This window comes from Python bivittatus, unplaced genomic scaffold (genome assembly GCF_059951505.1).
Source record: "Python bivittatus isolate LINGU-HERP-01145 unplaced genomic scaffold, Pbiv_v1 ctg000980_np1212, whole genome shotgun sequence".
Classification (NCBI taxonomy): domain Eukaryota; kingdom Metazoa; phylum Chordata; class Lepidosauria; order Squamata; family Pythonidae; genus Python; species Python bivittatus.
In genome coordinates, this window is record NW_028277125.1 from 3,313,428 (window position 1) to 3,326,817 (window position 13,390).

At 42.1% G+C, this 13,390-nt stretch overlaps 1 protein-coding gene across 1 annotated transcript in view; it reads left to right on the top strand.

Moving 5' to 3' along the window:
- Positions 1-13,390, top strand: part of PSMD1 (proteasome 26S subunit, non-ATPase 1) — a 106,575-nt gene that overhangs the window by 1,549 nt on the left and 91,636 nt on the right. The window contains exons 2-11 of the mRNA XM_088132672.1: positions 464-507; positions 1,976-2,049; positions 2,207-2,376; positions 3,199-3,404; positions 5,550-5,693; positions 7,094-7,320; positions 8,669-8,732; positions 9,305-9,433; positions 10,579-10,667; positions 11,664-11,742. Of these exons, the coding sequence (XP_087988798.1) occupies positions 464-507; positions 1,976-2,049; positions 2,207-2,376; positions 3,199-3,404; positions 5,550-5,693; positions 7,094-7,320; positions 8,669-8,732; positions 9,305-9,433; positions 10,579-10,667; positions 11,664-11,742 (1,226 nt within the window). The remainder of the gene's footprint in view (positions 1-463; positions 508-1,975; positions 2,050-2,206; positions 2,377-3,198; positions 3,405-5,549; positions 5,694-7,093; positions 7,321-8,668; positions 8,733-9,304; positions 9,434-10,578; positions 10,668-11,663; positions 11,743-13,390) is intronic.

Here is a 13,390-nt window from a genome sequence, read left to right on the forward strand (position 1 = left end):
GGTTGAGAGGGAGGGACTGGCCCAAAGTCACTCACCCCAGGGCAAGGCTAGAACTCACAGTCTCCCAATGTCTAGCCTGGTGCTTTTATCTACTTATACCAGCCGGCCCTTGGCTTGCTGGTAGTTTCTTCCTAAGGATGAGAGAGAGGGACTGGCTGAAGTGAACCAGCTGATTTCTGTGCCTGAGGCAGGACTAGAATTCAGGGTCCCCTAGCTTCTAATCCAGGGCCTTAACCACTAGACCAAACTGGCTCTGGAGAATCAGAATAGTTGATTATAAACTTTCTTTGCTATTAAAAGGTTGTAGTAATTGTAATTATCAAAATCAAGTTCTGATATCTAATTTTGTAAATACATTTGTAAATCACATTTATTCCCCTTTACTGTAGCAAATCTGAAATAACCCTGTTTATTTTAAAGTGTAAATTCTATGTGATGGATAATATAACTTTTTCTTTTGCAGCTGGAATTATTTCCCTTCTGGATGAGGAAGAGCCAGAACTCAAGGTGGGCTTGTAAGCTTTTTTTCTGAGTTCAGAATAGAAGTACACCAGGTTCTGAGGGTTGACATACAATATTTTTAAAAATTAAGATTGTTTCAGTTGTTACTTTTTACTGGCTTAAGAACTCGAGATTACTATCTTCAACTCTGTACATACTCCATTTTTAAACAGTGGGGTTTTCAATAGAGGTGAATATGTGTAGCTCAGGGTTGAACTGTTGAGTCCTTGGGGTTCTCTGAGCTTGGTTCTTTTCTTGCAAAGTTTTCATTACCGGGCTAGGTAACATCTTCAGTGCTAAAATGGGATGGGATTTGCTCTCTATTTATGTGCTGTGGCCTGCCTTGCCAGTGCTGGTAAGGGTGGGGTTTTTGTTTTTCTCCTCTGGTAGTTCTTTGATTAGGATATGTTTGCTGCTTGATTGTGTGCCTGGTGATAACCTTTGTTTATCTGGGTGATGATTGCTGGTGATTGATTGCTGGATAGGCGATCTTCTGGTCTTCTGTCTCTTTTGAATAGTATGTAGATGCTGTTTATCTCTGTGTCTGTTAATTGCTGCCTTGTCTGAATACCAGGCTTCCAAGAATTCTCTTGCATATTTGGATTTAGCTTGGTCTAAAATGCTGACAGTTTTCATCAATAATATTGCTGCTACTCTTAAAACAATTGGATAGAGAATGTGAATGGAAATTGAAACACAGTTAATATCTGGACTTTAATATAGTTCTCAAAATCATATCTTGGAAGTAGCCAAAAGTGCTTTCAAGTTAATTTAGACTGTACTGTCATCCTATTGAATAACCAAAAGATTTGGTAAACTACTGAGGCATTCTGGCAGTACTTAAGTATTTAACAGGATGGATTCAGAAGAGACAACCCTAGGCAAGAAACAGCAAACATTAAAGGTCTCTGAACGTAGCTGTAATAGGAACAGCCATTTTGAACAAGGTAGTCCTTTGCCTGTGGTGAGGAAGCAGGTCTGAACAAAGAGGGGTGGGGGTTTTTCTAGTTGTTGCACAGTTGGCCGCACATACGTACAATTTTGTAGAAGATAGTTCAGGACACTTCTGGTAGAAAACATGAAGAAAGATGTCTTTGCCGCTATCCACAATCCTTAGTAGGGGTCCTTTTTGAGAAAAATATACCTAGCCCAGCTTTCCCCAATCTCTGCTCTCTGCTGTGATAGGACTGTGACTCACAGACTTTGCCCACCCAGCACAGTGGCCAGTCCATAGGCTGATATTTAATAAGATGGCTCTCTTCCTGGGCAGATATTGCTGAGAAATTTAATGGTGATTGTTTTTTCACCCTCTTTGGTAAGCGCAAGGCTACATGTGGTGATACAGAATTTGTGCCAGAGGTGGTCTTACTCCACCTCTCCACCACTTACTCCACCTTACTCCACCACTCAAGCCACTTGCTAGAGTTCTGCGTTCTTGCAAGTTTAAATGCAGTGGTTTTCATTCTTTTCACAGGAATTTGCTCTCCACAAACTGAATGCTGTTGTCAATGACTTCTGGGCTGAGATCTCTGAATCGGTGGATAAAATGTAAGAGAAAAATGTTATGTCTCAGATTCAGAGTAGTTAGTAGAAAGCATGGGGTAAAATGTATCTTGTTGCTTTGCTTCCTAGTTTGAAGTGCTAAAGGAAAGGTTTATGTTCCCAAAGGGCTCTAGTGAACCAATCTTCCTTCCTTTCCCCATAGTGAAATTCTGTATGAAGATGTTGGGTTTCGTAGTCGAGAATTTGCTGCTTTGGTGGCTTCCAAGGTGTTCTATCACTTAGGAGCTTTTGAAGAATCACTGAATTATGCCTTGGGAGCTGGCAACCTTTTCAACGTCAATGACAATTCTGAATACGTAGAGACCATTATTGGTAAGTCTGTGCGCTATAGCTGGAAAGGACTTTGCCCTGCTATCCTAAGTCAGCAATCTGTGCAAAAATGTTCACAAAATAGTCAGACTTAATAGTTGTCCAGTTCCAAATTCTGGAAAAATCTGAGAGTTGCTTCATTTGCTTGGGGAAATTTGCAGCTTAAGTCTCAACCCAGTGTCTTTTACGAAAAAGAGAATGATGTTTCGTGTGTTATATCATTTTATGTTAGAGGATAGCTAATAGGTTTTAATGCATTAAAATGGAGATGCCTGCTAGGTCTTTAAGTATTCCAAAGAATATTTAAATATGAAAAGCTACCTCTGAGAAACAAGAGGTCACCCTTATCTTGGGTATTGACAGTTATGTTGGAAAAAGCAGCCCTTTGCGCTGTGTAATTGTTTTATGTATTGTTTTTAAAGCATGAAAGTTGGGATTGGCAGAAATTTGAGTTCTGAACCCAGTGTTAGAGGCCTATATATTCTCTGCATGATTGATTAATAATTTTCTGGTTGTGTTTGTAGATTCCCCTTTTTTTCAGATGACAGTAAAACATTTTTTCAGTCCTATATTGTGACTGATCACTGCTTTTGGAATACAAAGCTTTTTTCAGAACATAACTCAGATTTTCCTCTAGGTCAGGGTTCTTCAACCTCAGCAACTTTAAGATGGTTGGTTGGGGAATTCTGGGAGTTGAAGTCCACTCATCTTAAAGTTGCTGAGGTTGAGAAACACTGCTCTAGGTTAACAGGCATGTCCATAATCTATAACTAGACTAGATGTATAAATATTAGAGGAGGTTAAAGGATACATTTCTTTTCCCAGCAAAATGCATCGACCATTACACCAAACAGTGTGTGGAAAATGCCGAACTGGCTGAGGGGTCCCAGAAAGCAGTTGATCCTCGTTTGGAAGGGATTGTAAACAAGATGTTTCAGCGCTGCTTAGATGACCACAAATACAAACAGGCCATTGGCATTGCCTTGGAGACACGTAGGCTGGATATCTTTGAGAAAACCATTTTGGAATCGGTAGGTGAAGTTGGGATGTTGTGAAGAGGTACAGTTTAGGGTATTTATATCATTTTGAGTGCATTGCGTGCTTGACTCCATTTATACAATTTATATGGCCATCCATCCCATGGCAGCAACTCTGGGCAGCATATATAGGGAAAAATCACCATATAAACCCTTCAGACCATAATGTCTGAGGTCCAAACAATAGTTACAACTGATAAGAAAGCAAGTTTAACTGACAGAGCCCCTTTAACTTCCCAGCCCAAAGGACTGGGGGAACAGCCAGGGTTTGTAGTGGCCTTACGAAAGGCTAACAGAGTTGGGGCCATCCGGATCTCTGGTGGGATGTTGTTCCACAGGAAAGATGCTGCTCCAGAGAAGGTTGCTTGACATGGGTGGTCCAAAACTCACAATCCCAGGACGAGATGGTTCCTGAGATCCCTTTGTGCTTTCGAAAGAGGTGGGCGCTTCAGCCAAGGAAGACGAGTCACTCTTGAAACAAAATATTAGGTTGACTTGTTAGCTATGGGAAATATAGCAGGGTGCTGTACTAACATTGCTGCAGATGTCAGACGTGTGGCTTCCTTTCATGTAAATCAATGACCCAAGTTTGGAGCACTTGAAATGAATCTTGTTGATGCCTTGAACCCTGATTATGCTAAGACAGGTCAGGAAATCATGTGACTGATTAAATCATGTGACTTGCTTTCATAGAATCGTAGAGTTGGAAGCAGCCACTGAGTCTTACCCCTGCTCAGTGAAGGAAGGCCACTTAAGGCATCTCTGACGGGGGGGGGCTATCCAGCCTCTGCTTGAATGCTTCCAACACAGGGCAGCCCACCACCTTTCTGGGTCCACCTTCACATTAGGAAGATTTCATAGAGAAAATGAGCATAATAACTATTTCATCATGTTGAAATGCACATATTCAGCATTTATCTTGATGAGCATGATGACTCCGTAAGTTAATACTGTTTTCCCCAGAGTAAGAGGTTCAGGAAGAGTAAGCATCCCTTACAGCTGCCCAAACCCTGTTCTCTGCTGTGCAGTCCTCTGTGTGTGTATACTTGGAAGTAAGGTTTACTGCAGCTTTATGCCTGTAAATGCTTTCCTTCTGAATGGATGAGCTCACGGTGATAGTGCATTATTTATTTATTTAGTCATCTCAGCAAATGACTCTGGGTGGCAAACCATATTTAGCTGCATAAGACAACAGTTTCCCTTTTTCCTCCTGTGCTCCCCAAACCTTGGAACTATAAAAGGAGGTGGCTGGGGTGGCTGCATCTGTGCTGGTGGCCTTTGGGTCCTCATACAGGTTTGGGGCAAAATACAGCTGCCCCGTCAACTTTTAAAACATCTGAGAAAGAGGGGAAAAATAACTTTCTGCTCTTAATGGTTGCTTAAAGTTGAGTTTCCTGAGCTTTGACCTCTATCTAAATCGATTAACCAAATAACTTTTGCATATTATATTTTAAGCATATTTTTTACTATAAAAACTTTTATATCTGAACCTATGGGAGTGTTTTCGCCCCCTCCACTACAGGGAGACTGGAAAAATTCAGGGAAAGTATAAGTCTGTCATTGGCTCTTAGTCTTGAAGACTCAGAGTTGCTTGGGTCATCTTGGACAGGAGGCGGTATGCCTCGAAATACCTGAGGCAGGTGAACAATGGTGGGAGACGGATGTGGCTCCACCTTCTGCCTTTTTCTAAACGCAGTAGTCCTTTTGATAAAGATGTCAAAATTGTGAAGCACTGTCTGTGGTGCAGATTAATGTGTTGGGATGAAGTTAAAAGGGCTTCACCTAAACCATCTAGTGAGTTTCGTGTGCTGTAAAACATGAACTGTAGACTTCTTGAGTCACAGCTTCCACATTTTGGAAATGTACACTGCACCATACCTCAAAATGTTCCCCATCCTGCATTTAGAATGAGCTATAAATCTAAGTGATTTATAGTACGTTGATAATTTTGCTATAGGAATTGTTACTGAAGTCGTTTTAGAGAGTCTTTGATTTGTCTTGACCCAGTTCACCTTTTTGTCATATTTTTATATTTCTCCAGGGCAGGAGATAAAAGTTCTAACAAAAGGATTGTTAAAACATTGTTAAAAAAGATTAAAAATTGGAAAAAAATAATGTAACTTTTCTTGTTTTTGACAGAATGATGTTCCAGGAATGCTGGCCTATAGCTTAAAACTTTGCATGTCTTTGATGCAAAATAAACAGTTCCGCAATCAAGTGTTGAGAGTTTTGGTTAAAATTTACATGAATCTGGAAAAACCTGATTTCATCAATGTGTGCCAGGTAATATGGTGGGCCTTTGTAGATGTTTGTATGGCTGCAGTGGGAGGGGAGGATGAGCTGGAGGTTGGCCAGATAATGTCATGGGTACTACTCTCACATTGAGGGATAAAAGTAGAATATCAAATATAGAGTATCTGAAAAAAATCTTCATAATAGCTACTAGCTCCACCTCTATAAATAAGTAGGTTGTTCCTAAAACACAAGTACCTATTTACTATAGCAGGTAAGGTATAGAAAAATGTAGGATATTTGTGTGTGTGTGCGTACATGTACTTCAAGTCAGTCTTCACTCCTGGTGACTGCCTGGACACATGCCTGAAGTTTTCTTGGCAACATTTTTGGAAGTGTTTTGCCTTTGCCTCCTTCTTCCAAGAGCTGAGAGGGAGAAACTTGCCCAAAATTGCCCCGCTGGGTTTGTGCCTAAGGCAGGGCTCCCAGTTTCTAGCCTGGTGCCTTTATCACTACACCAAACTAGCTCTCTGTAATAATACAATAAAAATCTATTTGGGGTATGTATGTTTCAGCAGTTCACAAATGCTCACCTTCTGAAGGGTTAGGTTGAGGGCTGTATTCCAAAACTGGGCACAGTTAGGATCCAAGTGACCCTAATTTACGCATGGGTGGATATGGGTTATTGCTTAAGGTACTCATCTTGCCTCTTAAGGATTCCTCCCAACCTCCAAAATGCAAAAGAAAAGAAAAGAAAAGTCATTTTTGGCTCAGCCCCGCTACAGCCCACAAAAAGCCACTTTTTTTTTTTTTTTTGGCTTCCCTGGATTAAAGTAACCTGGCCAAGATAGAGCCTTGATTGTGCTGCATTGGGTGGGTGAAGCCAGGAACAGAAATGAGATTGGATTCAAAGCTGCTGAAACACTTTCCACCTTGGGATGATAGATGCAGGCAATCTTTCTCTTCAGCCATATCGCTCTGAGCCCTTTGGAGGTATAACAGAGTTCTAATAGTCTAATAACTGATGAGTGTGCAATTATAATGGAACGTGAGAATGACCTCGGAAGACGGGGTGGGGGGTGGGGAAGAGATGCTGTCTAGGGAACGATCTGATAAAAGGGGGAGGAGCCCCCAACTAAGTAATGGACAGGGAAAGAAACTTAGAAAGGAGCCACCTTAACTGATCAGGTGGCAAATAGGGATGGTGGGAGATTTGCAGTTTCAGACTTGCAAGATTCTGTTAATGTAGCCTGTCAGTAAAGTAGAAGTAGATTATCTGGTCATGTTTCCTGTCTGGTTTACCTGGGAGGGCTGACAGCAATACTGAGAGTCTTCTTCTAGCTCAGGTAACTTGAAGCCATTTTACGGTAAGAGGTAAGAAATCACTGCTGCAGTCTTGTGAAACCCAGCATGAGCTGCCTCTGACTTGGTCTTTGGCCTCCCTCCTGCAGTGCCTCATTTTCTTGGATGACCCACAAGCCGTTAGCGACATCTTGGAGAAGCTGGTGAAGGAGGACAACCTTCTCATGGCTTACCAGATCTGTTTTGACTTGTACGAAAGCGCCAGTCAGCAGTTCCTCTCTTCGGTGATTCAGAACCTCCGCAGTGTTGGCACCCCCATTGCTTCCGTGCCTGGATCTACCAACACAGGGACGGTCCCTGGGTCCGAAAAAGAAGGGTAAGGTGTATATAGTTTCATACTTATCATGCTGCTCCCTTTTAGGATGACCAGATTGTGCAAAGAGCAGGAAATGGGCACAGAATCACATCTTTAATCAGGGCTGTTGAAGGTGCAATAATAAATTACAGACATTTTTTTCCATAAGAACCTCCAACCATTGACATCTCAATCCAAGTGTTTGTTCTCAATAGCATCTTCCATTCTCTGTAAATGTAAAATGACACTCCCCTTCTCAAGTAATTCTTTGGAGGGGAAATATTTTTTCCTTCTATTGGGTATATATTGGATAAACATACACAATTCTTGGGATTATCCTGAAACTACACTGACCCTTCCCTGGGATTGTTCAGTTCTTAAACGAATATCTGTATCTTCTGCATTTACACAGAGCCGTAAGTCGATCCAAACGTAACACCTATAACTTCCTGTAGCCCAGGAGTTTAAGGCTAGAGCTCCTTCTGATAGATGGGCAGCTGTATATGTTTGTTGGATGGATGGATGGATGGATGGATGGATGGATGGATGGATGGATGGATGGATGGATGGATGGATGGGGTTGTGCCCAAGTTTACCCTAGATTTCTCAGAGTAAGTCAGGCAGTTCACCTGAACCCAAATTCTTAGTGCTGTCTGCAACTGAAAGGGAGGGTTAATTTGAAGCTAGCCCTTCCTTCTGCCCCCAGACACTGGAAGAAACAGTTCAGCGCAGCCCAGCTGTGCTTTTCTTTCTGCCCAACAGATGAGGACAGTGAAACGGAATAGAAATGGGCTTTCTCTGACTACCATGGACCATGGTGAAAACGTAGTGAAAACCATGGTGAAAACCATGTGTCCAGGAGTGATGGTAACCCTAGCCCAGTGCGTCTCAGCCTTGGCAACTTCAAGCTGTGTGGACCTCAACTCCCCGAATTCCCCAGCGAGCCATACTGGCTGGGGAATTCTGGGAGTTGAAGTCCACACAGCTTAAAGTTGCCAAGGTTGAGAAACACTGCCCCAGCTGTTTGCATTGTGCAAATTGGGCCATTATCTCCTTTGAATCAAATAATTGGTCTTGTTTCCTGGGTTTTTCTTCATGTGCTATTCCGGTGGTCCAGGTTATTACAGTCAGCAGAATCTCCTGGTTTAATATTTCTGGATGCCATTGGGGAGGTGCAGGGGTTAATTCTCTTTTCCTTAGGTAGCCCTCCGCTGTCTTGATATAAATTGCCTGTGGTAGGAAAACAGGGTTCCCTTGTTCCTTCGAGGGAGGCTCGTAGAGGGTTTAAGCCTGTATGATGAGCTTTTCACCTTGTGGGATGATTCCGAGAAGGGCAACAGTACAAATCAGGGGTTTTTTTGCTTTTCAGAGAGGTGATGGAGACAGAGGAGAAGACAGGTAGCCCCGTTGCTACAGTGAAGTCAGCTCAAACAGTAAGTGTTGCTATGCAAAACCTACTCGCTGCATTGATGGCTATCTCTGTGTGTTGCCACACAGTCCATGTTCAACACATGTTAAACTATTAGGATCTGTTGAATAAACCACAATAGGCTGGGTACAGACAACACGCTAAAGCTGTAAACTGTAGTTTGTAAACTTAGTTCTCTGGGTTTCTTTGATGCCAAGTTCTTCCAACTGCCTTTGCTCATTCAGTAAGATCAGGCCTCTTCAGGTTCCTTCCCTTGGAATATCACCGTCAGTCCCAGACTCCCCCCCCCCCCCCAAATATAGGCTTCAGAAAGACAATCAAAACGTGCTCTTCTGAGCAAGTCTTGAGGATGGAGGTGTCATGAAGTGTTCCATCTTGAAGTGTGGTGGTCTGTTTTTCATCTGAGTTTTTTTTTATTGTTCCTGGCACAGATTTGTGAGATAGTTGTTACTCATTTGATCTAACCTTAGGATGCAGGATATGAAAGCCAGTCTGAGCCAGTGATGCCTGGAGGAACATTTAAGCCCAATAAATAACAGTACTTTTGTGTATTCCTTTCTACATGTGCATATGAAGAATCCAGGAACAAAAGACCAGATTCCCAAAATGATAAAGATTTTAAGTGGGGAAATGGCCATTGAATTACACCTGCAGTTCTTAATACGAAACAACAATACAGACCTCATGATTCTAAAAAACACAAAGGTAAGACCTGTGTGTGTGTGGCCTCCTTGTTTTGTGGCTTGCCCAAAGCCCGAAGAACACACCTTGAAAGGCTTGCAAGAGGTTGAGGATTCTCTTCTGTCATACCTTTCTTCTTCCCAATGGTATATTTCAAATATAGATAACAATAGCTTCTTTTTAAATAACACAAATTCGAAGAAGTCCGACAGGCAGTGCTGGGGCTGGTCCCCAGGCACCTTGGTAGTCGATCCCTCTTGCTTGATGTTGTCTACAGCCACATCATCCTGCATGAACAGAACAAGTTGAGGGATGGCAAAACTCTGCTCTGGAGAAGGTTTTAAGATGGTTTGGGAAAAGTCAGAAGAGATCCGAGTGAGTTAGGTGGTCCAAAGTCATTTTTTGGCCCCCAGGGCTACATTACCCCAGGAAATTCTGGGAATGTTTAGGGCTGGTGCTCTTCACCCCTCCCCACCCCCCACCCCCCCATTGAGCCCAGGCATTTCCATAGCTTAGCTTAACATGAGAATCTGAGGCACTCAGAGGAAGCAAAGATGCGAACCCCACATATGCCTGAAATAGTTATTTGGATCTTGGTCTTTGCAATGAGGATACCCTCCTCTGAAATCAATCTGGCTTAAAATCTTCCAGGGTTGCCCATAGAAATAGCAGCTGTTCCCCTTTTTAACTGTTTAGTCCATTTGCAAGTGGCTGAGATTATGGCTTAATTCCTCAACGTGGAATCTCTAAGGATGATGGAAATCATCCACCCCATCCAATGTGAAAAGTAAGGCTGCTTTATGTATCCTGATGCTCAATATGTCCAAATTCATCCATTTTCCCTTAGGAGAACCATTCCCTATTTTTTAATTGAACTGTTGTCCCAGACCAATCAACAAAGCGCTCTAGCATTCTCTTATAAAAAAACTATGTTGTAAGGTAATTGTAGCAGACCAGACTTAGCCCAATCACAGGAAACTGATGATCAACATCCTGAATTTACAGTTTTCAAAAAGAAAGTGTCTCCAAAATTCCCACGATTTTCTCTTTTAAAATCCCTTGTTTAGCTTTTCAAGATTCAAATAGGCCTAGGGACCCAAACACTGAATAACATGATATTTTGCCACCTCTTTGTGTTGTTGTGACGTGTTGCTCTCCTGTTTCTCCAGGATGCGGTGCGGAATTCTGTGTGTCACACCGCCACAGTTATTGCAAATTCCTTCATGCATTGTGGAACCACCAGCGATCAGTTCCTTAGGTAATAGCACATAGCGGGGCAGGATAAGGACGCTTCAGGGGTGTGTTTGGACACTTCCAGGGGACTAGCCTGGAAGGGAAGGAAGTGTATGCTTTGCATGTGAACCAGGAACAGACTTGCTGGGAACCACTGTGTGGGGTGTGGGTCAGATCAGTCTGTATATTGAACCACAGTGTGTTCTGGTCAGTGTAAGATATTGTGAGAAGGTTGGGAACGGAATGGAAGGGGGAGCAAACATAAAGAACCAAGAGACAGGAAACAGAAAGTAGCTCGGTTGCTTATCTCATAAACGGCAACTCCATCCAGGTGGCAAGAAACGAGGGAAGAAACGTTTCAGAGCGTTCAAAGAAATCCGCTGTAATGAACATACACTGGGTTGGAAATTCCTCTTGCCGTTGCCAGGATTTACGCCAGACTAGCATTAAAGAGACTTTAGGAAAGTCTGTGATGCCTGCTTCCTTCACCTTGTCCAGCTGCATCGGTCTTAACAGTGGGATGAGTGATAATTTTATCTGTTGTTTTTTTTTTAAATTGCCGTTTTATCCTTTAGCATAATTCAGGGCAATTTCTCCGCTATTCTGCGTCGATGCAGTTTAGTGTCTTGTTCCTGCCAATCTGGTTGTTCTGAAGGTTTGTGAAATTTGAAGAGGATCAAATAATGACATGCAAGTGCCAGTTGTACAGACGAGAACTTGGCCGAGATGCCTGACTCAGCACAGCTCGACAAGACTCTTAGGCGCCTTCTTGGCTTCAGACTCTCAGACATGATACAGCTAGATAAGGCCTTTGCTGTGTCCTGGGAGGGAGCCAGCGACAGGAGATCGGCTGCCCTTTGCTTTGCATTTTTCATCTTGTAGCATTTGAGTAGTTCAGAACCAAAAACTAGCGAAGCCAGAGAGATAAAATGGGGTCTCCTTGACGTCAGCTGCTAATATCTAAGCATTGTTTGCCTTTTCTAAACAACCCAGGTCTAATTTTCCATTTTCCTCTCTGCAGAGACAATTTGGAGTGGCTTGCCAGGGCTACTAATTGGGCCAAGTTCACTGCCACAGCCAGCCTTGGTGTCATTCATAAGGTAATAAGACCAAGTTATTTGTTCCACTGGATTTGATTTTTAACCTGTCTTAACTTCTTAATGGTTGTCTTTATGAACGGCTACAGTCTCCATGTGCAGGCTGCAATTCTGACCTAGCTTTCAGACAAGGGCAACGTAATTATTAAGCGGGTTGGAGAGGTTTCGCACATGATACATCATTAGAGTACTGTTCATTGCACACCCCTTCATAATTTGGGAGCTTAACACATGTTTATCTGGAAAGAAACTTTACAACTGGAAATTCCACATGTGAGTCCATTTATAGCTGTGTGATCCTGAGAAGATGGGGGGGGGAAGCTTTTAATGTGTCATTTGTGGATGTTAGGAGAAAGCATATGTTCCAAGGGGTAAACAACTGTCAAGCTTTACATTTTGAAGATATTTTATTTATTTAAATATTCTATTTATATGCCACCCAGTTCAAATATAGGTAGCCCTTGCTTAATGACTGCCCTGTTCAGTGACCATTCAAAATTATGATGGTGCTGAAAAAGTAACTTTATAACCAGTCCTCATACCTACAACTGTTGCAGCATCCCATGGTTGAGATTTGGGCACTTCACCGCTGGTGGGTGTTTATGACCATTGCAGTGTCACGTGATTGGCATTTATACCCTTCATAGCTGGCTTCTGACAAGCAGAGTCGATGGAGAAGCCAGCAGTAAAACTGCAAGCTGCGGTCATGTGATATCTTCCTTAACAACTGCAGGTGATTTGTTTAATGACCACAGTGGAAGTGAGGTTGTAAATCTTATTGCAGTCATATGATGTCTCACTTAACGATCGTGTTGCTTAGCAATGGAGTTACCAGACCCAGTTGTTAAGTGAGGGTTTTCAGCAGTTGACAGTGTATACAGGCTTTTACATCCATTGATCATTATAAATAAATGCTCTATAGTCAGTTTAGTCGAACAGTACTGATGAACATTGTTCCCAAGTCAGCAGTCGACACATTCAGACATAGAGGGCATCAGATAAGCTTATGTGGTATACTTAAATCTGTTTTCTTTCCAAAAGCATCTTGCTGGAAGCAAAATCGCTAAATAGAGGAAAGGGAGGTCTTATTAGATCCATACATGCTTAACGTGGTGGCTTCTACCTTTTAAAAATTGTTCAACAAAATCATAACAAAAGAAAGGTGCTGGCAATTAACAGAAGTGTGTCTTGGTAGAGTTTCTGTTTTTATCCTCTGCTTCAGTGCCTTTTTGGCCCCACTTCTGCCTAGTAGAAACAATAACTTTAATACATTGCCTTTTCTTCCAAGAGTTCAGTTTAGCTAACAAAATGAAGCAACAGGTCTTAACAATTTACTAACGTATATACTAATGCATACAAATGTAATAATAAGTAAAAAATAAAATAAAATGTGAAAATAATGATTTCAAAAACTGTAGATTATTTATTTATTTACTTACTTACTTAATTACTCACTGGATTTATAAGGCCACCCAACTCAAAACAATGTGACTCTGTTAAAAGCCACATGCAGCAAAGTAGCAATTTCCAGGTCAGTTGTTTTTCTGAAAAGGAAGAACCAATAGAAGAGAATCTCTAGCTCAGGGTTGAGCTGTGGAGTCCTTGGGGCTTGGTGGTTTGCTCTGCAGACGTTTCCTTACCCAACAAGTAA